Consider the following 26,734-nt stretch of genomic DNA (forward strand, 5'->3'; position numbering starts at 1 on the left):
GCAGAGGCTTGGAAAGCGCTGCAGGGCTGGGCTTGCTGACACCACTGTTACTCCCTGCCATTGTCCCAAGAACATGCCGGGGCTAGCCTGAGCCCTGTGGAGCCAGTCACACACCGGCCGGCCTCAGGCCCAGCGAGCCGGGGCCAGAAGTGACTGCTGGTCTGCAGACATGGAGCTAAATAAATGCGTAGCCACTGAGTGTTGGGTAATTTGTGACGCAGCCTTGTTGGGGTGACAGACAACTGATACTAGTCTAGAGTGCAGGTGCCAGGGACCCGACTCACCTCGTTGTTCCCCAGCCCGCTGTTCTGTGGCACAAAGAGGGTGCTGTGGATGGACAGGTCGGTCAGGTGTTTCAGGAAGGCACGGCCTCTGGCGGAGCTGTTGGAATAGGCCAGCACCTCCTGGGGAGAGAACCGGAGGTGTCAGACGGGCCAGGCCTGGTGTGTGAGGACTAGGGTGGCTGGAGAGGGTCGCAGGGCATCGCCTACTGGGGGATATTCCTGACATCAGCCCCACTCAGTCAGACTTCTGACTGCCCCTCAGCAGAGTTCTAGAACCTTCCCTTTCCTCAACTAATGCTGTGGTCCGAAGACGTAGCCACATTACAGACCATCCTCAACACAGCAGCCCAAGCAGTCCTTGAAATGTAAGTTAAATCTTGTCTCCTCTTCTTAAGATCCTGCAATGGCCCCCACTTCACTCAGGGGAAAAGTCCGTACAGTGGCTCATGAGGTCCAAGCCACTTGGCTGCTGCTGCTCCTCTGATCCCAGGCCCGGCTGTCCTCTGTCTTGCTCACTCTGTTCCAGCCAGACTGGCTTCCTTGCTGTTCCTTAAACTGGCCCAGCACCCTCCCGCTGTTTGTCCTTTGCCTGACTGTTCCTTCTTTCTGGAATGTTCTCCCTGCAGTGTGCATGGGTAACGCCCTGTCTTCTGTTCACATGTTGCTCAAGTGTCATCTTCTCAATCAAGACTTCCTTCACCACTCTGTGCAAAATGGGGACCCAGTGGTGCCCCCCACCTCTGCTTGGCTTTTTCTGTTTCCATAGTATATACTACCTTCTAGCATTTAATACTATTTATTTGTTTGTTCTGTTTATTGTTTATTTTGTTTGCCTGTTTTGTTCACTGATTTATCTCCAGCACATAGTAAGTGCTCAATAAATATTCACAGAGCACCTTTTAAGAAATCGCCCTACCCAGTTCAACTTTGTCATTGTGTAGACAGGGCTACTGAAGTCCAGAGAAGGTAAATAATTTGCTGGGGGGTTTTGTTCTGACACTGTCTTTTCTCTGAAACTTGACCCAAGCCAAGTTCCCATGCAGCAGAAATGTTGGTTTTGGTGTTTAGTGTATTTATGGCAACCCTGATTTTTAGACCAGTTAGATGGATACCTATGGTCTGTGGGCAAAAGCTCACCATTTTGGGATCTTTGATCTAATTTCTGCCCTGATCCTGCAAGCCCTATACTCATGCCCCATTCCCTCCCCTCCCAAGGTCACTGATTGTCAGCTGTGCTGGGAACAGTGGCTCAGTCACCGACTGCCATTGTTCCCTACAACAAAACATGAGGGGGGAGTCAGGCACCAGGCAGTCTGGGTTTGAGCCCAGCTCTGGGGCATAAGACTGTATCCTTGACCTTGCTAAGCCTCAGTTTCTTCATCTAAAAGATGGCAATAATAGCGGAAGTGACCTCATAAGGTTGCGTGAAGATTTATTCCTTCTAACAAGTATTTATTGAGCACCTATCAAGTGCCAGCTGCTATCTGAGGTGTGGGGACACAATCACAGTCAAGGCAGAGAGCTTGGAGCTCATATTCTGTGGACCAAAGCATTTGTGCAAAGGGCTCAGTACAGTGACCAGTGCAGGGTAAATGCTCTAGAAAAGTTAGCTGCTGCTGTTATTATTACTAGCTTAGTTCTTTGATTAGTCAACACAAAATTGTTCTACAAATGGGGGTTTCTCTGGACTGAATATCACTTGCAGAATATTGATGTGAATTTAAGTGCAGTGCAAAATGCAAATTGTCTCCGTGTTAATTAGGCTCATTGGGTGATCACTGGGCAGGCGTAGCTGACTGTGCCCACCCTGTCCATGAAGACAAAAGAATGTCTCATCCCTGTAGATCACACTCTGAAACTGCTCTAGATGCAAACAGAGAAAATAATGCCAGCTAACATCAATATAGAATTTTCTGTGTGCTAACTGTGTGTCTAAATGCTTCACAAACGTTAACTCATCTAATCGTCACAATGACCCTATGAGGTTGGTGCTATCATCATCTCCATTCTACACATGAGGAAACTGAGGCACAGAGAGGAAAGTAGCTTTTTAAAGGTTGTGCAGCAAGTGAATGGCAAACCCATGCTTCAAATTCAGGCAAGGTGGTCCAGCGCCCATGCTCTTAACTATGACCGTGAGCCTTTGTTGTCTTTCAATGACTCACTCCTCTAACACTTAGTTTGAGGCAACCCCTCCCTCCCCGAGGTGAAAACAAGCAGACGTGGTACGTACCATCAGGAAGTTTGTGAGTGAGGGGAAGGACATCAGGACCTGCAGCAGGTTCCCGCTGCACGAGAAGCCATCTCCCACGTAGCCCACCTTGCAGGTGCAGTTCACATCTAGAGGGCAGAGGCACACAGGGTCCCACCTCCAGTGATGTTGGGCCTGGGCTGCCCTGCTCACCCATGGAGACTGGCTGGCCAGGCTGAGGACCACTCAGCAGCTGCATGGCCTGGAACCTGAAGTGTAGCTGGGGAAGTTACCTTTGATCCGGTAGCAGAAGACATCCCACATTTCACTCTTGTTGGGTCTAGGTCCATAGTCCACTATCCCAACGACACCAGAGCCACAGTTCTTAGAGGTGTAGGCTGTGGGGTAGGCAACCCGCCCACTCTCCAGCCAGCCTGCTGAACACAGGTGGTACTTGGCCTGCAGGGACACAGATGAGGCCACAATTTCATATTTGTGGTGGGATCATTTGGTTAACGTCTGATTCCCCCACCAAACCATAACCCCGTGGAGTCAGTCTCATTTGGCCTATTGTACCCCTGTGCCTGGTACATAATAGGTAATCATTCAATTTTTGTTGATTGAGCCACTGGATGAATGAACGTGGTGCCCTCTCTTTCTCGTAGGTGCTCCAGGTCCTTCACAGTCATTTCTCTTCTCTCTGCTCTTGAGAAAGGATTTGCTATCAGCCATTTACCCCGGGTACAGATTCTTGTGCTCCTGGGTGGACAGAACGCTGACCGATGATAGAACTCTAATTCTTCATCTGCTTATCATCTTCATCACCACCTGCATCACCACGATCATCGTCATAACACTTACTGAGAGCTTATTCTGGGCCACCTTCTCTTGCAAAGGCTTTTCATGTGTCGACACCTTTTACCCTCATGTCAACCCTATGAAGTAGGAAGTTTTAAAATCCTTTTCATATATATAATTGAGAAAATCGAGGCAAAGAGAAGTAATTTGCTCAAAGTCATACAGCCAGAAAGTGGTAGAGCTGGCATTCAAACCCAGGCAGTCAACTCCAGATCTCTTAATAATATCAAAAATTGAGTTCCTACTGTGTGCCATGTTACCTTCAGTCCTTACACAAACATACATATAGGACAGAGGCTTCAATAGCTTGATCGAGGCCACACAACCAGCAAGAAAGATTGCAGAGATCCAGACCCTCCGATATGCTGGGTCCTGGCATCAAAGGCTTTGTTCCTTGATAAGGAAATATCAGGTCTAATAAAGGTAGAGAGGTTTTGTAGTGATGGGGGTTGGAGAAAGAGCCCTAAAATCATACTGTGTAGGCAGTCACCTCCTCTGTTCCCAGTGAAAAATCACCAGCAGATAACTGCAAGGTGCTGGCTTTTCTGAATTGACAGGGCTTCTGGTTTTAGAGAATAAGACAGCAGCCCTGACCAGAGAGCTCCATTTCCTCTCAGATGGGGCTGAGACTTGGACAATCCGCATGTATTCCCTCGGCAGCCCCTCCAGCCACAGAAGCTGTTCAGAGAAACCCAACTGCTTTGTGGGTTCAGGGAGGTCTTAGGCCTGCGGTACTGATCTCTTTCTGGTTTCTAGCTGTGAGGTCTGCACCTCCAGTCTCTGCTTCTGTCTTCGCAGGTGAATATCATGATTGAGAATAGACTTTTGGTGTCAGGGCTATATTTGAATAGCTGGACCTGCCACCTTTTGGATGGGTGACATTGGGCACTTAAGCTTTTCAGCTTCCCTATTTGTAAAATGGGAATAGTGACATCTACCTCCAGGGATGTTGTAAGAGTGGACGATAAAGTCAACGAAGCACACTGCCTGATGCACAGTAGACGTCTGATAAATGAACAGGGTGTGTTGTTATTGTTGCTCCAGGAACTTCCTGCACTCCCTTCCCAGAAGGCAGCAGCCTAAGTCTCCTCCACCTTAAGGAGAGGCTGCACCTCTTTCCCTGCAGACTCTGCCTGCACAGCATCCACTAGTTGGGACCCACCTTCTGTGCATAGGAGAGCTGGTTGTAGGTGGCCATGGCTGCAGCTTCGTTGGCACAGGCCTCTCTGGCTTTGTCAAAGGTCAGCTTGTACTGGCCCAGTGGGGAGCGTAGATGGAAGACCCCAACAGTGGTGTCTAGAAGAGAAAGGGGAGGAGTCACCCGGGCCAGCCCACCTGGGAAGGCCAGCTGTGCCCTGGGTGTCGGGAAGCCACTTCCCCTCTGAGTTATGTTGAAGCACATCATATAAAATATTCATTTCTTATATTAAGTGAAACAAGTCAAGCACAGAAAGAGAAATACCACATGTTCTCACTTATTGGTGGGAGCTAAAAATTAATATATAAATTCACACACACACATACACACATACACACACAAACGGGGGGGGGGTAAGAAGATATAACAACCACAATTATTTGAAGTTGATACAACAAACAAACAGAAAGGACATGGTTGGGGGGGAGGGGGGGAGGGAGAAGGGAGGGAGGTTTTGGTGATGGGGAGCATTAATCAGCTACAATGTATATCGACAAAATAAAATTAAAAAAAAAATAAAATAAAATAAACTGACACATAAAAAAAAAAAAAAAAAAAAAAAATATTCATTTCTTTTCTAATTATAAAAATAGGATATGTTCATTGCAGAAATGAGGATGGTACAGAAGAGTAAAAAAAGAAATAGACAAAAGTCACCTATAATCTTACTCCCTGGAGATAATCATTACTTCCTGGCTAACATTTTGGTGTACTTCCTTCCAGAATTTTAATTTTTTTTGTAGCTTTTTATTATGATATATTTTCACGTTCCTCCAGTCTTTTTAAAAATTCCTATTCACTGATATGTCATCACCTTGAACAACGAATGTCCCTAACCAAACTTTCAAACGTCTGGTCACCTTCCCTCCTCGTCTGCTGTAACCTGGCACTGTCATCGCGTTCGGTCTCTCAGGATGGAGCCTTTCACCTTGTGGTCATCGCCTTGACATCATGCCCTGTCTCCTCATTGCCTCGTCCTCAGCTGGCCACTGGTCACCCTGTCCTGTCCAGGCTGTCCTCCAACACAAATGCCTTGCCTGCTCCTCTGTCATGAGCCCTATTCAAGCATCCATCAAGTCTCCACCATAGCCCCAGGCTGTGTGCCTCTGAAAACTCCCTCTTGCCTCACCTAGAGAAGATCTTTCCCTTCTCTATTCTTTCTTTTTTAAAAAAATTAACTGTGATAAAATATGTATAAAATAAAATGTACTCTTTTGACTATCTTAAGCGTACAATTCCGTGGCATTAAGTATACTTACACTGTTGTGTTACCATCACCACTATTTATTTTTATTATGGTCCGTCATCCCAAACAGCAACTCTACACCCATAAGACAGTAACTCCCCAATCTTCCCTCCCCTAGCCTCTGGTAACCTCTACAAGGGTACATCAAAAAGTTCATGGAAAAATGGAATTAATAGATAATATGAATCTTTCCACGAACAATTTAAAGTACCCTCGTATTTTCCTTTCTGTCTTTATGAATCTGCCCTTTCTAGGTACGTGGACAGGGGCAGTCATACACTATCTGTCCTTTTGTGTCTGGTTTCTTTCACTTCATGTTTTCGAGGTTCATCTATGTTGTAGCATGTACCATCATTTCATTCAACTGTGAATAATATTCCGTCGTATAGATACACCACATTTTGTTTATCAAGTCATTTGTTGATCAACCTTTTAGTTGATTCCTCTTTTCATCTGTTGTGAATAGTGCTGCTGTGAATATGGGAATGTGAATACCCACTTCAAGTTCCTGCTTTCAATTCTTCTCTGATTCTTCTTGCTCTCACATTTCAGCTGTGCCATCAGCACGAGATAAACTCCTGTCTTCTGTCTTATTAACTTCTTTTTCTTGTCTTATTCATTTAAAAATTTCCTCAACTACATTGGAAATCTCCTTGCAAGAACAGATGTCATGTATGTCATATTCTATGTATTTCCACTGCTTATGTACCCTCTTTCATCCCAGAAGGGACTTAAGGTGTCTCAGGCTTTGGTATATAACAGGTTTTAAGTCAGTATTTATTATTAAGGCGTGTAAAAACTGCCTCACTAAAATGATCACATCTGTAAAAACAATCCCAACCCCAGCCAGAGACATCTCATAAATAGTTTGGCCGTAATGTGCATGCCCTGAATCACTTTCTCTTTTCTTTTTTTTTTTTTTGGCAGCTGGCCTATATGGGGTTCCAAACCCATGACCTTGGTGTTATAAGGCTGTGATCTAACCAACTGAGCTAACTGGCCAGCCCCTGAATCACCTTCTGAATCACTGAAGTCCCTCTTTGCCTTGGTTCAGGACTACGTTTGTGTGCTCTTTATGGCTTTCCTCCACGGGGTCTCAGGATGTCTGGCACCTGCGCCTTTGCACTTCTACATGGCTTTTTACTTTCTTGTGTGTCATGATTCTTAGTTTTATTCTACCTGTGGGTTTATTACAAGCCAATCACTTGGAAGCCAATGGCATATATGCCAACCAAACAACGCTAAGAAATTGCTTCTGCATGTGACAGGCATTTTTTTGTTATTTAATACCCTAAGCTGTGCTTCTTGGATTCAATTCCAATCAAGGGTTGCAAGGGTTACTAAGCAGCTTAGGAAAAGCCAGTATGGCAAAAATTCATGATGGGCAAGCTCTGAGCTCCCTCCTGGTCGAACAGCTCTAGGCCCGATTCTACTCTGGCCTCTGCTGCACAAGCCTGCTGCCTCTTCTGGGTCTGGGCAGTGCATGGGCTCTTTGCTCCCTGTTTTATTTTGTTTTGTTCTTCTTCCTCTCGCACAGGTCCCTTCCCCCAAGCCTGAAGAAAGGGTGCCTTGGGCCAGTAGCCCCTTATTGCACTGACCCTGGAAGTGGAGGTCGGCACAGATGGCGTCTGCGTGGCACTGCCCATTGTCTTGTAAGCAGCGGTCAATGGGCAGCTGCTCCGGCTCACAGTCCAGCCCGTCTCCCACGTAGTGACTCTTACATTCACACTTGTGCTTGCCCTGTGGGGAGACAGTGGGACAGATGAAAGAGCTTCCCGTCTAGGACCTCAGGACCCCAAGTGCCACGGGGACCACCATCCAGATAGATAGTGTTCAGAAGGACCAAGAGAATGTGCCTCTCCTGTCCAGTGGGAATCAAAACACTGCTATGTCCCGCTTTTGTACAGGCTCATGATGAGACCTTGTCATCCTTCACATCTCAGCTTAAATGTTGCTTCCTCAGAGACACCTCCCTGACCTCTCTACATAAGGTAGCTCTCCCAGGCCCTTCTATCACATTGGCTTGATCCGTGTTCTTCACGGCTCTTCATGCACTCTGGAGGCATCTTGTGCATTTATTCCTGTACTAAGTATTGCCCCCTTCCTCTGCTCAGACATAAGCTCCAGGAAAGCGAGGGCCTTGTCCATCCTTTTATTTTTATTTATTTATTTTTTGGCAGCTGGCTGGTATGGTACAGGGATCCAAACCCTTGACATTGGTGTTACAAGGTGGTGCTCTAACTAGCTGAGCTAACTGGCCAGCCCTCTGTCTGTCCTTCTACTGCTGTATCCCTGGCACTTGCAACAGCACATTGTAGGTGACCACTGGATGAATCAATGAATGATCTCATTTAATCCCCACACAGGGCTGGCCGGTTAGCTCAGTTGGTTAGAACGTGGTGCTGATAACACCAAGGTCTAGGGTTTTGATCTCTGTTACCAGCTAGCCACCAATCTCCCCCCAAAACAAAAAAAAAAAACCCCAAAACAAAACAAAAAGTCCCTATAACAGCCCAGTGATGTCTTTATGATTAAGCCTACTGTACAAATAGAGAAACTGAGGCTCAAAGAGAGTAAGTAGCCAGCAGTAGGACCACAGAGCTCGTTAAGTCTGGGAGAGAAGACTCAGAGGCTGTCTGACACTAAGTCCACATTTGTAACCAGCAACAGACATGATCTCGCACCGTCTTTTCTTCCCACCAGATAGACAGAACACTGAGTCCATTCTAAAAAGACTTGAGTGAGTGCCAAAACCTGCACACCACTTCTTATCAACTTTTTTTGTTTCAATAACTTTTAAATTTGGAACAATTTTAGATTTATTGAAAAGTTGCAAAGATAGCAGAGAGAGTTCCCCTATACCTCCCGCCCAGTTTCCCCTAATGTTAACATTGTGCATAACCACAGTACATGAGTCAAAATTAAGAAACTAACGTCGGCACCTTTCTATTAACCGAACAATAGATGATGTGGATCTCGCCAGTTTTTCCGCTAGTGTCCTTTTTCTGCCCAGGATACCACCCTGCGGTTAGAGCACTGACTTTTAACAAGAAACAGATCGAGGTGGGAAGGAAGCTTAGGCAGAGGCTGCATGGGAGAGCATGTGGACAGGCAAGGCTGAGCGAGGCACAAGGGGCTGCTCCCAAATTCCCCTGGGGGAAAGCCACTCACCGGGCCAGTCATCTTGCAGGTGGCATGCTCATGGCACCCCCCATTGAGGCCATTCGCACATGGGTCTATCTCTGTGCAGCTGTGACCGTCCCCTTTGTAGCCCTTCCAGCAGCTGCAGGAAACTTTTGTGCCCGTCTGGGAGCACTTGGCGACCTTCGCACAGCCCCCGTTGTCCTGTTTGCAGAAATCCACAACTGCAAGAGCCAGGGAGAGCAAGCTCAATTTACCACTGTCTGTGTAACTGGGGCTTCAGATTGGGGGTACGGGTCACCCAGCAACAGTGACACTGGGGGAGTAAATGGCACCACATGTTGGTGCTTTCTCTCCCCATGCCCTGCAGCCTCTGTGCAAGCCTTTGCAACACTGTGTCCTTGTGACACCCTCACAGATCAGGCCTGATCACATCTGTCCACTTCTGTCCCCCTTTGTAACATACTTCTAGGCTCTGCTTTAGCAGTAGTTTTCAGAATGAGTTTGGGTTTTTAATGTTAGGACTCTGTGTGTGTGTGTGTGTGTGTGTGTGTGTGTGTGTTTGTGGGTTAGTGCAATACTGAGCACCTTATGAGACAGACATTGTTATACCCATTCTACAGATGAACAAACTGAGGCTCAAAGTGCTTACCTGACCTGACAAAGGTAAAACAGCTAGAATGTGGTAGGGTTGGGATTTAAACCCAGGTTGGTTTGGCTCCAAAGCCCATTCTCTCCCATTGTGTTGTACCACCTCATAGGATCTTTGTTTTCACAATCCTCCAAATTTCAACCCCCAAATAGATTAGCTCTACATGCAGGAGAAGCTGGAAAGCTGTCTGATTTCTCCTGCCTTCATTTATGCATAGAGTCATGGCAGCTACTTGAGACTCTGATAGTATAAACATGAGGACAAAAAACCTCGCCCTGAGGATGGCAGGGTAGAAAGAGAGAACTTGGGTCTTTGCTGCCATTGTTGAGCTCTGAGCCACTTCTGGGCTGCCTTGAAGCAGATTACAAAACAATGGGTAGAGAAAGATCTAATTTTTGTAAAGAAAGTATATATCCCTATATGAGTATTTTTTCGTGAAAACATTAGAAAATACCTGTGGCTGAGACGGCTAACTTTTCTCCAACAACATATTCTCTCCTTTTTCTGTAATAACAGATTTTAAGCTGGGCTCATTGTTGCCCAACAAAAGACTACATTTCCCAGGCTCCCTTGCAGCCAGGCATGGCAGGTGATGAGGTTCCGCCAAAGGGATGGGAGCAGACGTGATTTGAGCAGCTCGTTGCTGTGTTCTTAAAGGGAAGGAGGTTTGCCACCTCCCTCCTTTCCCATCCTGCTGCCTGGGATGTGCTTATGGTAGTGTCATCTCGGGACAGGCATGTGAGTGGGGGCAGAGCAACAAAACAGAAGGAGCCTGGGCCCCAGTTACCTTTCAGAGAGAAACTTTGTGTTAGCCCTGATGCCTCCCTCCCAACTTCTGTGATATGAGACAGAAATAAGCATTGGCTTGTTTATGCCCCTGCTCATCTGGGTGTTTGTGTGGCTGATCCTATATCCCAACTACTGCAGATAGACATTGCCATGTTCACAGTGGTTCACACTGAGTGGTGACAGGTTTACGTGTAGGTTTAGCTTGGTTTTTTGAATAGTGTAGTACATTTTCTGAATTTTTGGAAGACTGGATTACTTGCAGAGTTAAAACAACACAACAACAAGACTATAAATTATAGTGCATCCTAGTTTGCAAAGTAATTTTAAAACCATGATCTGGAATGGGTAAATCAAACATGAGCAAACCCACTAAGGAAACTGAGCCACAAGGAGGGTAGGTATGGCTAAAGAGACTCCACCCCAGGACTGAGCCCAGGCTCTGGGACAAGCCCTGCTCCTCTCCCGTGCCATGCTGCTATTTCACGTGTGCACCAAAGGGACTCACCTGTGCAGGTTATTCCGTCACCTTCATAGTTCAGGTTACACTCACATGTGTTGTTCTCCTTACAGGTGGCATGAGCAGAACAAGGAGGTGTGCACTCTGGGGGCAAAACTGCAAAGAAAGGGACCACCATTCATCCTGGACCCACAGTGGGAGGACTTGGGACACACCTCAGGAGTTTTCCCGAGATTCTCTCTCTGGCCTGCCACTGTGTTTCCTAAGTGCCCTGCAGAGCAGAGGGATGGGATGATTTGCTAAGGTCTCTCCCAGCCTGGAGATTCTGAGATTCTAGAATTACTCTTTTCTATTAAGACATTATCTCTGCAATGCTATCCAGGTAAAAATGCAAATATGTTACCTTTAGGAACAACTAATTAAAATTTTATACCTCAATACTTGCTAGCAGGGATTAGCTCTCTGGCCCTAAGGACATGGGGTTCCAGATGGAGATGGTTAAATTGGAGGAGATGTTCCATGGCTGTCCGAGGGCACCACTGAGCTGGGAGAAGTCTGGAGCTTTGGTGGCTGGATGAGCTGCAGTGTTCACAGGCAGCGTGAGGCCATGGGGAGTTTGGGGAGGAGTTAGGAGGAGGGGGGAGCAGGAAGAACTGAAGTTATTCATATTGTTGAAGTTCCTGAAACTTCAGGTTGCTAAAGCCCATAGGAAGAGCCTAGTTATGCCCCCTGACCCAGAGAGAATGAAATGAAAGTGGTTCACATTGGATAATCCAACTTTGACATCTCAGACCTTCCAGAACACATGGCTTTGGGGTATAAGAGAGACCTCAGAAAACTGACTACTTAGTAAAGATCAAACTATGTCAAGGATGACAATGACAAGGGTAATGGCAGCTACTGTTTTTGAGCACCTGCATACACTGGGCACTTCAAAACCGTGATCTCCAATCCTCACACAGTCCTCCCTTATGGTGTGCACCAAGTCAAGGCTCAGAGAGGGTGGGATATCTAAGGTTACTCATCTAATAAGGAGCAGAATCAGGGGTCAGATCCTAGTCTGGGGACTCCAAAGACTGCACTTTCTTTGAAACCACCCAGCCTCTGTGTCAGTACACAGCTGGGCCCGAGAGTCACTGTAACGAGGCACCGCCCCTGCCTGATCCCGTGACTCTCTGCTGGAGGTGGCCCTTCTACAATCGTGCAGGATGACATGCTGGTTTCCTGGACTTGAGTTAAATCTTTTCATTTAGTTTTCCTTCAAGTCACCAACCTCCAGAGGCCCAGGGACACAGATCCAAATCATCTTTTCCACGTGAAAATGGGAACGCCTGTTTTGTCATTTTTTTCAGGTGTCACTCACACTCCCAACCTCACTTGGATGCTCTCGGCAGGTCCACTGCAGCCTGGGACTGCCAGTGGCTGGCCACTCCCATGACAGACCTGCTTGAATGTCACAAAAGCGGCCTGTCCACCCCGTTTCGCAGAGGCACTGCCCGGAGCCCGTGATTCCATCGTCACACTGTCCATGGTCTGAGCAGCCACAGGCTGTAAAGCAAATTAGACTGTGATCAGTAAGCAGTGATCAGGGATCAAATCCAATCAAGCAGCTCACTGACCATCTGTTGGCTGTGCATTTTCAGTGTGGGAGGCAGCATGTTTATGCCATAGTCATTCATTCAAACATTCAAAAAGTAACTTATTCAGTGCGAGACACTACTAGGCAATGAGGTTACAAGGGAATACATTAGAGATAAGGCTTCTGCTCTCATGGGGCTTACACTCTAGGAGTAACCAGCTGTTGAACATGTAATTATAAAAGTCATAACCACGGAAGTAGAGGGTATCATGGGGTATGCAATAGGACAGATAAGGGAGAGAACCTCGTCTGAGGCCTCCTGATGAGAAATGCATTTAAAAGTAAAATTTAAAAAATATGTATCTGTGCTACCCTTCTAGTCACCTCCAGCACTACCATGCTAGCCCAAGTTGCCACTAGCTCTTGCCTAGATTGTTGCTTCAGTTTCCCAAAGGTGGCCCTGCCTCTGCATTGCTCTCCTACAGTATATCCTCCATAGCCCACCTAGAATGATCCTTTCTAATCTGCTTGTGACACTCCTCTGTTCACAATCCTCAACCACCTGCCCATCACACTTAGAACAGATACAGCAGTTTAGATGCGATCTGGCCCCTTCAGATTTCATTTCCTTCCTTTTTTTCTCTTGTTTGCCCATGCTGCTCAGCTGCCCTGGCCACCATGCTGTTCCTTGCAGGCCAAGCCCATGCCTGCTGCAGGGCTTTTGCACCTACTCATGTCCCATCCAAGAAAGCCATTCCTCTCCTCCAAGAAAGCCATTCTTCTGGTCTGTGCTTTCCAGTCCAATAGTCACTTGCTACATGTGGCTATTTAAACTAGTTAAAATTAAAAATTCAGTTCCTCAGTCACATTTTGAGTGCTCAATAGCCATTTCTACCATTGTTAAAAGTTAGATTGGTCTGCTCACCTCTGTTAGGTCTCTACTCAAATAGTCCTTGTGTGAGATGTCTTCTAAAACAATGCCTCCACACAAAAAGATGGAAAGACATTCCATGGTCTTGGATTGGATGAGTAAACACTGTGAAAATGTCCATACTACCCAAAGCAATCTACAGATTCAATGCAATCCCCAGCAAAATAGCAATGACATTCTTTACAGAAATAGAAAAAACAATCCTAACATTTATGGAGAACAACAAAAGACCCTGAATAGCCAAAGCAATCCTGAAGAGAAAAAAAAAAAAAAAAGCAAGAGCATAACACTATTTGACTTCAAATTATACTACAAAGCTATAGTAACCAAAACAGGATGGTACTGGCATAAAATCAGACACTCAGACCAATGGAACAGCATAAAGAACCCAGAAATCAACTCACATACTTACAACCAACTGATCTTTGACAAAGGCAACGAAAACATACATTGGGGAAAAGACTGCCTCTTCAATAAATGGTGCTGGGAAAACTGGATATCCATATGTAGGAGAATGAAACTAGACATGTACCTCTCACCATATACCAAAATCAACTCAAAATGGATTAAACACTTACATATAAGACCCGAAAAAATAAAACTCCTAAAAGAAAACATAGGGAAACACTTCAGGAAGTAGGACTGGGCAAAGACTTTATGAATAAGTCCCCCAAAGCACAGGCAGCAAAAGAAAAAATAAACAAATGGGATTATGTCAAACTAAAAAGCATTTGCATAGCAAAAGAAGCAACTAACAGAGTGAAAACACAACCTACAGAATAGGAGAAAATATTTGAAAACTATGCATCCAGCAAGGGATTAATATCCAAAACAAACAAGGAACTCAAACAACAGTAAAAAAACAAGTAACCTGATTAAAAATGGCCAAAGGAGCTGAATAGGCATTTCTCTAAGGAAAACATATAAATGGCCAACAGACACTTGAAAAAATGCTGAACATCACTAATCATCAGGGAAAAGCAAATCAAAACCACACTGAGATAACATCTTACCCCAGTGAGACTGGCCATTGTCAAAAAGAGAATAACAAATGCTGGTGAGGATGTGGAGAAATAAGAACCCTCCTACACCGTTGGTGGGACTATAAATTAGTGCAATCATTATAGAAAACAGTAGGGAGGTTCCTCAACTACAGATAGAACTGCCATATGATCGAGCAATCCCACTGCTGGGTATACACCCCAAAGAATGGAAATCATCATGTCGAAGGGATACCTGCACTCCCATGTTTGTCGCAGTTCTACTTACAACAGCCAAGAGTTGGAACCAACCTAAATGTCCATTGTCAGATGACTGGATAAGGAAAATGTGGTATATTTACACAATGGAATACTACTACATCAAAAAAAAAAAAAAAGTTGAAATTCTGGCATTCACTGCAACATGGATGAACTTAGAGAAAATTATGTTAAGTGAAATAAGCCAGGTACAGAAAGAGAAACACCATATGTCCTTACTTATAAGTTGGAGCTAAAAAAATAAACAAACAACAAAAGAAAAAGCAACAAAAATCTTAAGAACTCCCCCACCAAAACAGTGCCTCCTTTTATTCTTGATCCCTTTACCTGATTCTCTATATTTATAACGTTTATAATTATTTTCGTTTCTGTAAGCTCTTTGAGAGCTGGAATTTTGTCCACACCCCTCCCCCAACCCCACTGTATCCCTAGACTTTAGAACAACTCCTGGCTCTTGAGCAAATTGCTTAACCTCTTTGTACCTTGGTTTCTTCATCAGCTAATTGGGGATAACAGAACTGTCCTCAGAGAGTTATTATGACAATTAAATGATAAAACATATATGTCTGGCATATAGTAGGCACTCAATAAAAGTTAGCTATCAATATTAATAAGGACTCAATAAATACATGTTGGTTGAATGACTAAATGAATGAACGTTGTTCAGCCACAGCTTGCCTTGGTGGCCGCCGGGGATGAGTTTTCTTTTCTAGAGGTGAGGCTCCTTCAGAGATGGAAAGAGGGGAACATCCAAGGAGGGAAAAGCACATAGGGCAAGTGGATGGGAGGTGGGTGGCTGGGAGAAAGGGGAGGAAGGATGCTCCCAGGTCAGGTGGAAGGTATGGATGAGGACAGGGAGCACACAGCTAACCACCAGGCTCTAGCACAATGAAGTGGTGCCACATACGCTGACAATCAGGTCCAAATCTCCCCGGCCAGCACAGCTCACACGCCGTCCCATTGAAGCCAACGTTGCATCTACACTCTCCTGTGGATGAGTACTGATCCAGGCAGACACCCCGGTTATTACACGGGGTATCCGGTCCTCCAGGGCAGGCTGGAAGAGATGAAACAGCAGTGACTCAACAGTCCCCCAGACCCAGAGCGGCTCAGCACCTTTGTAAGCATGCTGTGGATTCTGACATCCATGAGCCCACGGGGGCCGAGGGCCTGGGTGTCCATGGACATTTAGGGCAAGCCACTGGCCAATGGGACATGTGCTTAAATGTATCTGGTACGATTCTCCCTCGGCAGGGCGATACACCGAACTGTGTAAATCAGGACCCCTGGATTTGTGCAGATCTGGGCTGAGTAACGAACTTGCTCTGAGCTTTAGTTTTCTCAGCTCTGAATGGTGCTGCTGCTGCTGATGACAACAGAGAGCTTGCTCTTGACCTAGACCACTTTGTTGTCGTGAGGATCAAATGAGGTACAATGACACAGCATTTTGAAAATATTAAGTGCTGAACAAATACAAGGGATGACACTGGTTTTATGATGGAGGGCGGAGGCTGGTGACCGCGAGGACTCTCAGCCCAGAACGTGGATTACAGTGAATGGAGCACGTGTGGCAGTAAAAACCATGGCTTCTGCAGACAGACTGTGGCACCTTGGGCTCACTTCTTATCCTCTCTGTGCCTCTGTTTTCTCATCTGTTAAATGGGGACAACAACGGAATCTATTCCCCTAGGGTTTGTCGCCAGGATTAAATGTATTGATACGGATGGGAACTAGCCCTCAATAATGTGCCTGCACTGAACAATGTGGGGCAGATCAGAAGTGCCATGAAGGCACTTGTCAGACCGCCGCTGTTGATGTGTTATTGGCTAGAAACTGTATCCGACACAGGGGTTTCAGGATGAGCCCAAATGCCCTTTCGCAAGGAGCCTTTCCCTGTGAGGTGAGGGAGGGGGGACAACGCTTTGCATCCTACAACAGGGGGCTTCAGGAAATTATGGCCCACACATACAGTGTCAGTATATCACCTGCCAGGGCAGAGGCATATCGGATGCATTTAAACTCATGTGCTTATCAGTATCTTGGACGTTGCAGCACGTCAAAAACGAAATGTGGTGTTTTTAGCACCATGGGAAATGCCTATGCTCTAATGTTAAGCAAAAAAGCAGACACCCAATTAGCATATATGCACATAGCATATATGCACACCAGAATCTCCACTCTGAAAAAACCCGGAATATGTCGAATGAAAGAATTAAAAAGGAAGATACACAACTCTTCAGAGTGGTGATGGTTTTGGGGTCTGGGAATGGTCAGTAGCAATGTTGCCCCTCATCTGTATGATTCTGGTGCTTGCAAATGCTGTGCAGGGAGCGTGCAGTCCTTTTAGAATCGCGGGGCGGGAAGAGGCGCCCTCACCCTGGCAGTCTCTCCCGAAGTAGCCCTTGCAGCACCTGGGGAGCTGTATCACCAGGACGCACTGCTGCCGGCAGCCTTGCACGCTCCTCCTGAAGGGCAGGTTGTAGAGACACGTCTGCTTCATACCCTGAAGGGAGAGAGCGGATGAGCCCTGCGCCTGCCACGCGCGGGCTGGGACCTGGGGCTCTAGTCCTCCCCCTGGTGGAGAATCCCGGTACTGCCCAGTCGAAAACGGGACCGTCAAGGGGCAAGAGCATTATTATTATTATTTTCAGCCAATTCTTAGGGAAATCAATAGAACAGTGGTGGAGACACCTGGATTGGGATTGGGTTGGTTGGGCTGGGAAGGGGGCAGAGCTAGAGTCTTAGGGAAGATTTCTCCCTAGAGTAGAGGAAGGACTTCCTGACACTTAGAGCTGCTTGCAAACGTCCCGGTTGCCTGGGGAGGGCGTGGATGAGAGACAGCTTCCTATCACCGAAGGGGTGTGTGGCAAGGCCCAGACATCTTCAGCAAGGAGCATGTGAGTTCCATTTTGCTTTGTAGATGTGTTTTTGTTATAGGTTTTACTAGTACAGTAGAAAGAGCTTGACTTTGGAATGAATATTAAAAAACAATAGTTGATGAGCACTTACTATGTGCTGGGCACTTAAATGTACACACATATGAAAATTTGATTTTCCTAATAACTGAATACAGAATTGTCGATTAGCTCCATTTTACAGAGGCAAAACTGAGAGATCATGTAACTTGCCAAAGGTTACTGGAATTTGACACCATAGCTGCCGATGCCAAATTTCATTGGCTTAACTCTTACTCTATGCTGCTTTCTGGGCTTTAATCCTAGCTCTGCTCCTGACAAGCTGTGTGGCCTTACGCTGATTGCTTCCCCTCTCTGAGACTCATTTTCTCATAAATAAAGTGGAAGTAATAATAGCCTCCGATGAGTGTTATAATGAGTAATAGGTATAATGAATATACAAAGGGCCTAGCACAGAGCCTGAGACATGAACAGCAGGCAACAATATATAGCTATTACTCTTATAATTATCTTTGAACTCCTTTCTAGGTCTACAATCCCATGGCTGTTCTAGACAGTTCCTAGAAGATGGGTAGTAGGTTGATAGATTGGACTGAGAATGTTCATCTCTCATCCCATTGACTTGGTTGTTAAAAGAATGACATAAATTACATTTATATGAGGATCTTAAAAAGCTCATGGAAAGATTCAGATTATCTTTTAATTCTATTTTTCCATGAACTTTTGAAAGTACCCTTGTGCAACATACCCACAGACAGACACGCACATACACACACCAGAAGACTGAGGTCTGATAATGAAACAAACCTATGGCTCTCCAAATGTTATTCTTGCATTCATAGTTACCTTTGGTTTACTCCACCTTGGGCAGCTGGGAGTATTGACACAGCTCCCACAATCCCCCTATATGCAAGGAAAGAAACAGTTAAAAATCAAGAATGTTGGAAAACACAAGGAAGTGTCCCTGGCTAATACCCGGATAGGTTGATCAAGAACTTAATCTTGATTAAGATTCTGGCTATGATCAAGAATACAGAAATAAACACACTACCACTTTGCCATGGAGATTTCTGAAGGTCTGTCTTGGCCCTCAACTCTTTGGTTTAGTTCTTTGAGGGGAAACGTCCCCTCTTACAGAGAGCTGGACCAGAGCAGTGTATATAGGCATGCAGTGGTAGCAATGGAAAATGTGGATGTACCTGTCAGTTCCATTTTAAGTTAACTTTGATACTGTTGGTCAATCATTTATACTCTTTGATCCTTAGTTTTATGAACTATAAAGTAGGGATAATAATTCTTGCTGCTATTTGATCTTCAGGGGATTGGAGAAGGAAAATAATTAACTGAAAAAACATGTGTGAATATTCTTTGGAAAGTAAAAAGGCCCTAACCTCTATAGCAGAAAGGACAATTGGTTTGCTCCTACTTTGGCTGATTGGTATCGTAAAGTTTTGGGATATTTATTGAATGCCTGTGAGATGCCAGATACTGACACCAACTGGTAACAAACTTTGCCATGTAAAGTCTCACCTCTTTGAATCTCAGTTTTCAAATCCACACAACAGAGTGGATGATAACTACTTCCAGTATTGGAATATTGTGGGGGTAAGATGAGCATTGAGCAGAATGGCTGGCTCAAAGTTGGTACTCAATAAGTGGTATTGGATAGATGAATGGGTGGATGTTAAAATGTTTCACAAGGTGTAGTGCCCAAAGGTTCAATCAATGTTGTCAAATGAATGAATGGGTAAATGAAAGTGGCTGTCATAAAATATTGGACTGATCATATAAAACTGTCATTTTGTAGGTCCCAAACTGTCCAATATGGCAATTTATATAATTTACTCTGGCACAAGCTCAACAATGTTTGTTGAATGAATGAGTGAATGACTGAGTAGATGGATGAATTTGAAAATGAGTGGTAGGATAGCTGGCACACAGGAATAGTAGATGGATGGATAAACAAGAATGTTTGAGGCCGTGTAGGGCTAAGTAGACGCTTGTTGACGCTAGGTCTGAAGAACTCCATCTCTGGGCCCTCAGATCTCTTGGGTCCTGGTCTCACTGAGGACCAGACTTCAGTGGTTTCACAACAGGGTCCATGCAGGATCACGATGGCTGTTCTTTGGCCCAAGGTTTTCTTAAGACAGTGTTGTTTTTGGGACTGACCGAGACACTGAAAGTAGTGAAAGTGTCACAGCGGCCCCCCAGGGTGGGATCAATCAGCAGACAGTCAATGCCATAGGCTATGCCCAGGTCAAACAACAGCTCCCGCTCCACAATTCTGCACGTTTGGCCATTTAGAAAGAGCTCGCCCTGTGAGAGAGAGAGAGAGAGAGAGAGAGAGAGAGAGAGAGAGAATTAACAATCCCTCTCAGACTTCTCTTCTTCCCAGGCGGTAAAATGTGGCCAGCACCTGAAAGACTCAGGAAGACTGAATATATTTATTAAACACTCATTATTTATGTACCAGCTACTGTTCTTTACCTGTACAACTTCTTTTAATCCTCTCACTGACTCAGTTTCCTCATCAGCAAATGCAGCTACTACTATTTGTACTCATTTGCAGATGAAGAAACTGAGGCAGTCAGAAGTTAAATGACTTGCCCAGCAGGCGGTGGTGCAGGCATTCGCACCCAGGCTGTTAGCCTTGGGGCCTGCCCTCTTGGCTCCTCTGCAACACAATACTGCCTCGACCAAAGTAGGGACATGGGCAGTGGGGTGACAGGATGGTGCAGGGAGGACCTCAATGTGGTTCAGGATGAACTTTGCTGACATGGCCACTTCATGCAGAGTTTTCTTATTTAGTGCCAGCACCTAGCAGAGTGCCTGGCTCAACTTTCTTTCCAGGATATACAAGGGATGGACTTTGTAATGAAAATAACAACTTCTTTTTTCCACATGTACCAGGCATAATCTGAGCTGGGCTTTAGATACATCATTTCATTGAATGCTTGTGATGATCCTATGGCTTCCTTCTCCCAAATCACCCAGCTAGTAAGTTGAGGGATACATTCTTCTTCCAAGATGTAAAATGCTTTTAGAAAGTTCCATGAGAAGACAAAAGATAAATCTCAGCATCTATCGATGGAATGGAGATAATTCAGTGGAAAGAACACCAGAAAACTGTGGTTCAAGCCTTGCATGTGCACCTGTGCACGGTGTGACCATGGGCAAGTCACTGAATGAGGAAGTTGTCCTCTTGCTCTCTCTCTGCCATTTTCCCAATGTGATACCCTTCTATCACTGTCGCCAACACCAAAGCCTTCACCAAATGTGTTCCCTGGACTTTGGATTTCCCAGCCTTGGAAACTGTAAGAAATACCTTTCATTTTCTTTATATATCACCCACTTCCATTTATTTTGTTACAAACAACAGAAACGGACCAAGACACTGTACTTCTCTGATGTTCAAATTTTTTTCACCAGATAGAGTTAATGATTCCTAATGCCTAGGGTTGTTACACACGTCAAACTAAGCACTATATTGTGAAGTGCTCTGAAAGCTCTACTAGCACACAGAATGAGCAGTGGGCATTCTTCTCTGACAGGTGTCCACTTTGGTCTATGGAGATATTTCAGATGATCTCAAGGGTGTAAGTAGACTGGGAGAACTCTCCAGAAGCTGGAGTGAAAACATGCTAACACTCCTCAAATTCTGTTATAAATTCAATGCAATTCCAATCCAAACACCAAAGAGATTCTGGTTAGAAGGTGCAAGCAGGCTGTTGTGTGGGACTTGCTGGAAGACTTCTTGAAGGGAATAACTCAGCTGGGAGATGCACCCCTTTGCTCTTGCTCCTTTCTACTGCCTGGAAAGTGGACAGGGTGGCTGGAACTCCAGCAGCCATGTTGGATCTTGAGGTGACTTTGAGGCAGGAACCATGTGCTGCAGAGCAGAAAGACAGAAGGAGCTCCCCCATTGAGCCAGCATACTGGTTCTGGATCAGCTACCTTCAGATTTCTTTTGCAAGAGAGAATAGATCCTTATATATTTAAGCCACTGTCATTTTGGGTTATTGATTCTATACAGTTGAACTAATCCTATCAGATCCATTCGCCATATGAAATTATGGGAACGCAGACATTCAGGGACAAGCCAGCGAAGGTGAGAATTGCAAACCTTCTTCCTGTTGGCTGATCTAGGTAGGTGTAGCCCAGAGCTCGCTCTGACTGCCGAGAGGGCTGGAGGTGAGGCCACAGTGGGGCTGGGAGGAAGGGAAAGAAGCGACAGTGTACTTCCCTGCTTCAGGGAAGGGTATCACACTGGAAAATAAATGCTCTATGAAAAAAAGAAAAAAGTCAACCAGAAGTTGCTCTCCACAAGTGCAAGAGGCTTCTGGCCACCTGCTATGAGGGCTTGGGCTGGCCAGAATCCATCAGGTTTTTGTGTCGACTTAAGAACTTTCAGAGAAGACACCTCTGAAGGCAAGCTTGCTGTCAGCAGAGGACGAAAATGAACATCTCCTTGAAGGGGCAGTGGTTGGGGAATGGCTTGCCATTAGGTGTTTCTAATCCTCCCTCCCCCACCCCCCGTGATGTCACTTACAATGTCACCGCCAGCTCCACACTTCACACTCAGCTCTGAACCTTGCAGGGTCTTCCAGGCAACAGATCTGGGGAGATCCACAGCTAAAACCTGTAGGAGCCAAGGTGCAACATTAACGCCCCACACTTGGGCTGAAGAAAGGCTTGAAGGAGATTTACCAATCAACCAAATTCAGATGCAAGTTTTCCCACGAGTTATAATCCCAGCTTTAAAATGACTGTAGAGATCATCAAAACGAAGAGTAACCAGGGGCCTTCTAGGAGTGTAGAAATTCCTTCTGGAGGTAAAGTCTCGACCAGCTGGCCTGGGCTCAATTTCCCTTCCATCCCCCATCTCCACTGGGGAGTCCACAGAAGATACTGTCTTGGTGTACAAAGCCTATGAGTGTAAAACGCTGAGAAATGACCTTGGGTGCTGTCCTGGGCTGAATTGTGCCTCCCAAAAAGTTATGTTGAAGTTCTGATCTCTAGTACCTCAGAATGTGACCTTATTTGGAAATAAGGTCATTGCAAATGTAATTAGTTGGGATGAGGTATGTAATCCTGGAGTAGGGTGGGCTCTCAATCCAATATGAATGGTGTCCTTAAAAGAAGAAGAAATAAGAGAAAGCCATGGGAAGACACAGAAACACACAGGGAGAAGATGGCCATGTGACAATGGAGACAGAGATCGGAGGATGCACCTACAAGCCAAGGACCAGCAAGGATTTCCAGCAACCAGCAGAAGTGAGGAGAGAAGCATGGGACAGGTTCTCCTTCAGAAGCTCCAGAAGGAACAACCTTGAGGGCACCTTGATTCCCGTTGTCTAGCCTCCAGAACTGTTTACTACAGAGGATAAATCGCTGTTGTTTAATCCTCATGGTTTGTGGTCATTTGTTACAGCAGCCACAGGAAATGAATCCAGGCAATATGAATGAACGGAAGTTTGGGCATTTGGTGTTCTTGGACTGGATCTAGTCTGTCTTGGGGAGAAACATGAATCCTGAGAGGACTCAGGGTGGCAGCCGTGTTTCTGCATGGTCTTGCTTCTCTGATGCATTTGATTGGTTAGAGGGTGAAAACTGATTGAAGCTGGACTGCACAGTCAACTGCCTAAAGATTTTGGAACTAGGAGAGTCCATCTGGAGAAAGTTGGAACTGTTGTCAGCAGCTATTTTGCCAAGTGAACTAGGAAAGAGCAAGGCTGTTCTGCTGTACAAGAGGAAATAACAATGGCAGGTCCAGAAACAAAACCAGGCACGGTGTCCTGCAGGGGTCAACCTGCAAACCACGGCCAGTTGGAGGAGGACACAGTGGGGCAGGTGACACGGAGGCCCCCTTCCCACTGTGGAGATGGGGTCACCTGGCAGTTCCTGGGTCACCATGTCTGCATGCTGGATTTTATCATCCCCGGGGACATCCCTGCGCTCACTTCTGTGTTTAAACAAAATACCTTGGCGTCTCGGATCACGTGGAACTTCAAATACTCCTTCAGCTTGTCCTTGTTGTCTCGATTGAACAGGAAATCTTGTTGGTCAGGTGGTAGGGCTTGGAGGGCTTGGTCCGTGGGCCAGAAGAGAGTGACCGGGGTGTGGATAGGATCACTGATGACACTCATCAAGCCCGAGTCCTGAAACACAGGGAGTCAGCCCCTGGCCAGCGCGAGCACAGCCGTGCATGGAAGCCAGCCATGGGGGCCGAGGCTCTCTCTGAGGATTCCCCTCCGTGCCCCACCCCATGGTTTACAGGGACTCCAGATGGCTCAAGGGTGACACAGCCAGAAACTAGAGGCTGTCACACTCCAGCCTTTCTGACCCACATTCCCTTAGAAAGCAAATCAGAAAGTCAAATTCTGGGCTTTTGTTAATAGGAAAATAAACTTTAGTGAGTATTTTTTTTTTTTTTTCCTTTGATACTACTCCTGCCCAAATATCTTAATTTCTGGAAGACTGGCTTAGCATTTTTCTCATTTCATTTTAAAAAGTGGAACCTGTACGACATTAAGATACTCATGTATATTTATAAGACTTCTAGATCACATGTCACCCCCCAAAATTGTGGCATGAATTGTGGGATCATTTTGAGAGTCTTCCATAACCTGGTGCATCATATAGACTTTTTTCCTTTATTTTTGAAATACCCTATGAAGTAGGCTTTATTATCCCCTTTTATCGAGCCTCAGAGAGGTTTGCTAACTTGCTCTAAAAGATTGTGTTCAACCAGACCCTGATGCACAGGTGTGGGGTGACAATAAAATTTTGGGGTTGAGTAGGTGGGCAAATATTACTTGACTGTAACATCCTTGGAGATTCTCATTTTCAATACCTTGAAATCCTCATTTCTAAAAGTCTCTCCAGGGAGACTGAGACCTAGAGCATTTTGGGAATTGCTGGTCTAATGCAGAGATTTATAGACTATACTATGGGGGACTCTGGGGGTCTTAGACCTCTTCAGGAACTGCTCAGGGTCGGGGGTAGGGGAGCCTCAGGAGGACCCTGGGTCTGCTCCTCCCCGATTCTCCTCTGCAGTCTTTTTTTTTGAACAAGAAGTTTCTACTTGATTCGTGGGAACAGTCTCTGAAGTCAAAAATATCTGGTTTTAAATCCAATTTCTACCTGCCTCAGAGGCAAAGGTTCCCCAACTCTCCACCCCAGTTTTCCCATCTTGATAATGGAGTTGATGATTCCTGATGTGAAGCACCCAGTGCAGGGAATGGAACAATTTCTTTCCCTCTCCCCAGCCTCAAATACTTCAATTTCTAACTCAGCCAATGCACATTATATAGCTCAACAAACCACACAACATTTTGAGACTAGAGAGGCAGAGAATGACTTTGGTGTGCAAAAAATTAGGATTTTCCACACAGATCCCACACAGCTTGCTGATGCAAAAACACAACAAAACACAACAAAACAAAGCTCCTTTAGGCAGGTTAACCCGAGTCAACTTTCCCCCTAGGTTTTTACCTGTATTAAGTTGCTAAATTTGATGTAGCCATGGTTTACTGCCACTGTCGTAAGATTTTGCTGCAAAGATAATAAGAACGGGCATGGAACCTTTCCTCGTACAGCTCACAAAGTACCTTAACAAAGGCTCAACTGAACAAAATAAAGGTGAAATAACATGGCTCATCAGCACCCACTCTAGCTCTGTTCTCCCTGTGCTTTTCTGAATACAGAGGATGGAAGGCTAAGCATTCCATTCTCCCAGACTCCCTTGCAGCTGGAGCCCCATATGTGATATAGGGTCCACCAAGCAGAAGCACTTGTGCAGGACTCATTGGTGGAAAGAAACAATGTGAAGTGGTAGTGGCTGCCAGCAGGGAGCTCAGACCTTCTGGCAAACACAATAGTGGAGGCATCTGCTGTCTAGTCTCTAGTATCCTAGGTGGTGAGGCTGGAGACAGGTGGCAGTGGCATAGCTGTTACAGCCAGAATAGCCCTGTGGTGAGGTGAGGTGTCCTCCCTTTGCAGGCATCCTTGGGCTGCTTTGTTCTCAGGTGTTTAACATCTAAATTATGCTCTGGCCTTACAAGAGATATGATGATGTACCTAATATCTTCAGAAACTCCTTTTTGTGTAAGCTAAGTAGAGTGGATTCTGTGGTCTGCAATAAAGAATCTTGACTGATACTAATAAATAACAATAAAAGTTAAAATTATCTTTTCTGTCAATTGAGAAGGAGTTTTACTCCAGGTTTCGTTTTTGTGATTCTCTCTCTCTCTCCGTATCTGTCTATGTATCTATGTATTTATGTATCTATCTCTATGTTTCTATGTATGTATCTACATATCTATCTATGTATCTTATCTTTTCCATCTTCCAAATCTATGCAAGACCACCCAAAAGAAAAACTTATAAATTCCACTTATTGATTTAAAGTAGACTTTTACGTATTTACTTCTTATGAAGGATAATGTTTACTAGGCTTTTAGTGATAGCTTGAGATTGAAGCAGCAAAATTAAAATGTTTCAGAATAATGCCTCAAAATCAGAATTGAGATGATAATGTTTTGAGTCACTCCATACTGAGAGTACGACGGTGAGTTTACCTACCAGAATCCTTCCAGAGGCATCTTTGGGGGTGATCAGCAAGTTTTGTGGAGACAGCAATTTGTCTACGATATGGATGACCCCATTAGTACTGATAATATCACTGGATATGATCTTAGCTTTGTTATTTATATACACAGTGTCCTGAAATCAACCAAAAAAGAAAAAGAGAAATGAGCACAAAGAGAAATAGACAACAAAATCTTCTCATAGAACGCTTCACCAACACGTTAAATCATCAGGAGCAAAATTTGTAGATACGACTAAACCGAGCACATATTTTTATTATGATTATAGAAAGAAAATTGAGACAAGAATGTAATTTCCACCTAGAGAAGTTAATAGCAAGTAATATACAATCAATCAAAACAACCATTTCATTGTGGTTTGCAAATATGACATAAACAAGCAGCTCAAAATTGACTTCTCTTTCATATTTGTTCTCCACCCCCCACCCCCCAACACACACTTTTTTCTCTTTGCAATGAATTCTACAGCCACCATTTGTTTCTATGTTGGGAGGGACAGGACCAGCATGGTCAGCTGGCTTTAATTAAAAGCATTTATCCCTCTTCAACTTCTGACCAACGATGTCAAAAAGCAGTTTTATTGACCACCTGGAGCTGCCCTGCTTTTGGAGTTTCAATTCCAGCT

The 26,734-nt window shown here is 45.1% G+C and overlaps 1 protein-coding gene across 1 annotated transcript in view; it reads right to left on the minus strand.

The window, feature by feature from the left end:
- STAB2 (stabilin 2) overlaps nt 1-26,734 on the minus strand; it is a 164,677-nt gene that overhangs the window by 8,909 nt on the left and 129,034 nt on the right. The window contains exons 49-64 of the mRNA XM_063075355.1: nt 26,084-26,224; nt 24,995-25,054; nt 23,482-23,658; nt 22,050-22,139; nt 19,670-19,816; nt 18,347-18,403; nt 16,962-17,088; nt 15,493-15,642; nt 12,260-12,364; nt 10,865-10,972; nt 8,949-9,142; nt 7,376-7,517; nt 4,496-4,629; nt 2,769-2,934; nt 2,518-2,624; nt 285-404 (exon numbers count right to left, since the gene is read on the minus strand). Coding sequence (XP_062931425.1) covers nt 285-404; nt 2,518-2,624; nt 2,769-2,934; nt 4,496-4,629; nt 7,376-7,517; nt 8,949-9,142; nt 10,865-10,972; nt 12,260-12,364; nt 15,493-15,642; nt 16,962-17,088; nt 18,347-18,403; nt 19,670-19,816; nt 22,050-22,139; nt 23,482-23,658; nt 24,995-25,054; nt 26,084-26,224 — 2,025 coding nt within the window. The remainder of the gene's footprint in view (nt 1-284; nt 405-2,517; nt 2,625-2,768; nt 2,935-4,495; nt 4,630-7,375; nt 7,518-8,948; nt 9,143-10,864; nt 10,973-12,259; nt 12,365-15,492; nt 15,643-16,961; nt 17,089-18,346; nt 18,404-19,669; nt 19,817-22,049; nt 22,140-23,481; nt 23,659-24,994; nt 25,055-26,083; nt 26,225-26,734) is intronic.

Source organism: Cynocephalus volans, chromosome 12 (genome assembly GCF_027409185.1).
Source record: "Cynocephalus volans isolate mCynVol1 chromosome 12, mCynVol1.pri, whole genome shotgun sequence".
Taxonomy (NCBI): Eukaryota; Metazoa; Chordata; class Mammalia; order Dermoptera; family Cynocephalidae; genus Cynocephalus; species Cynocephalus volans.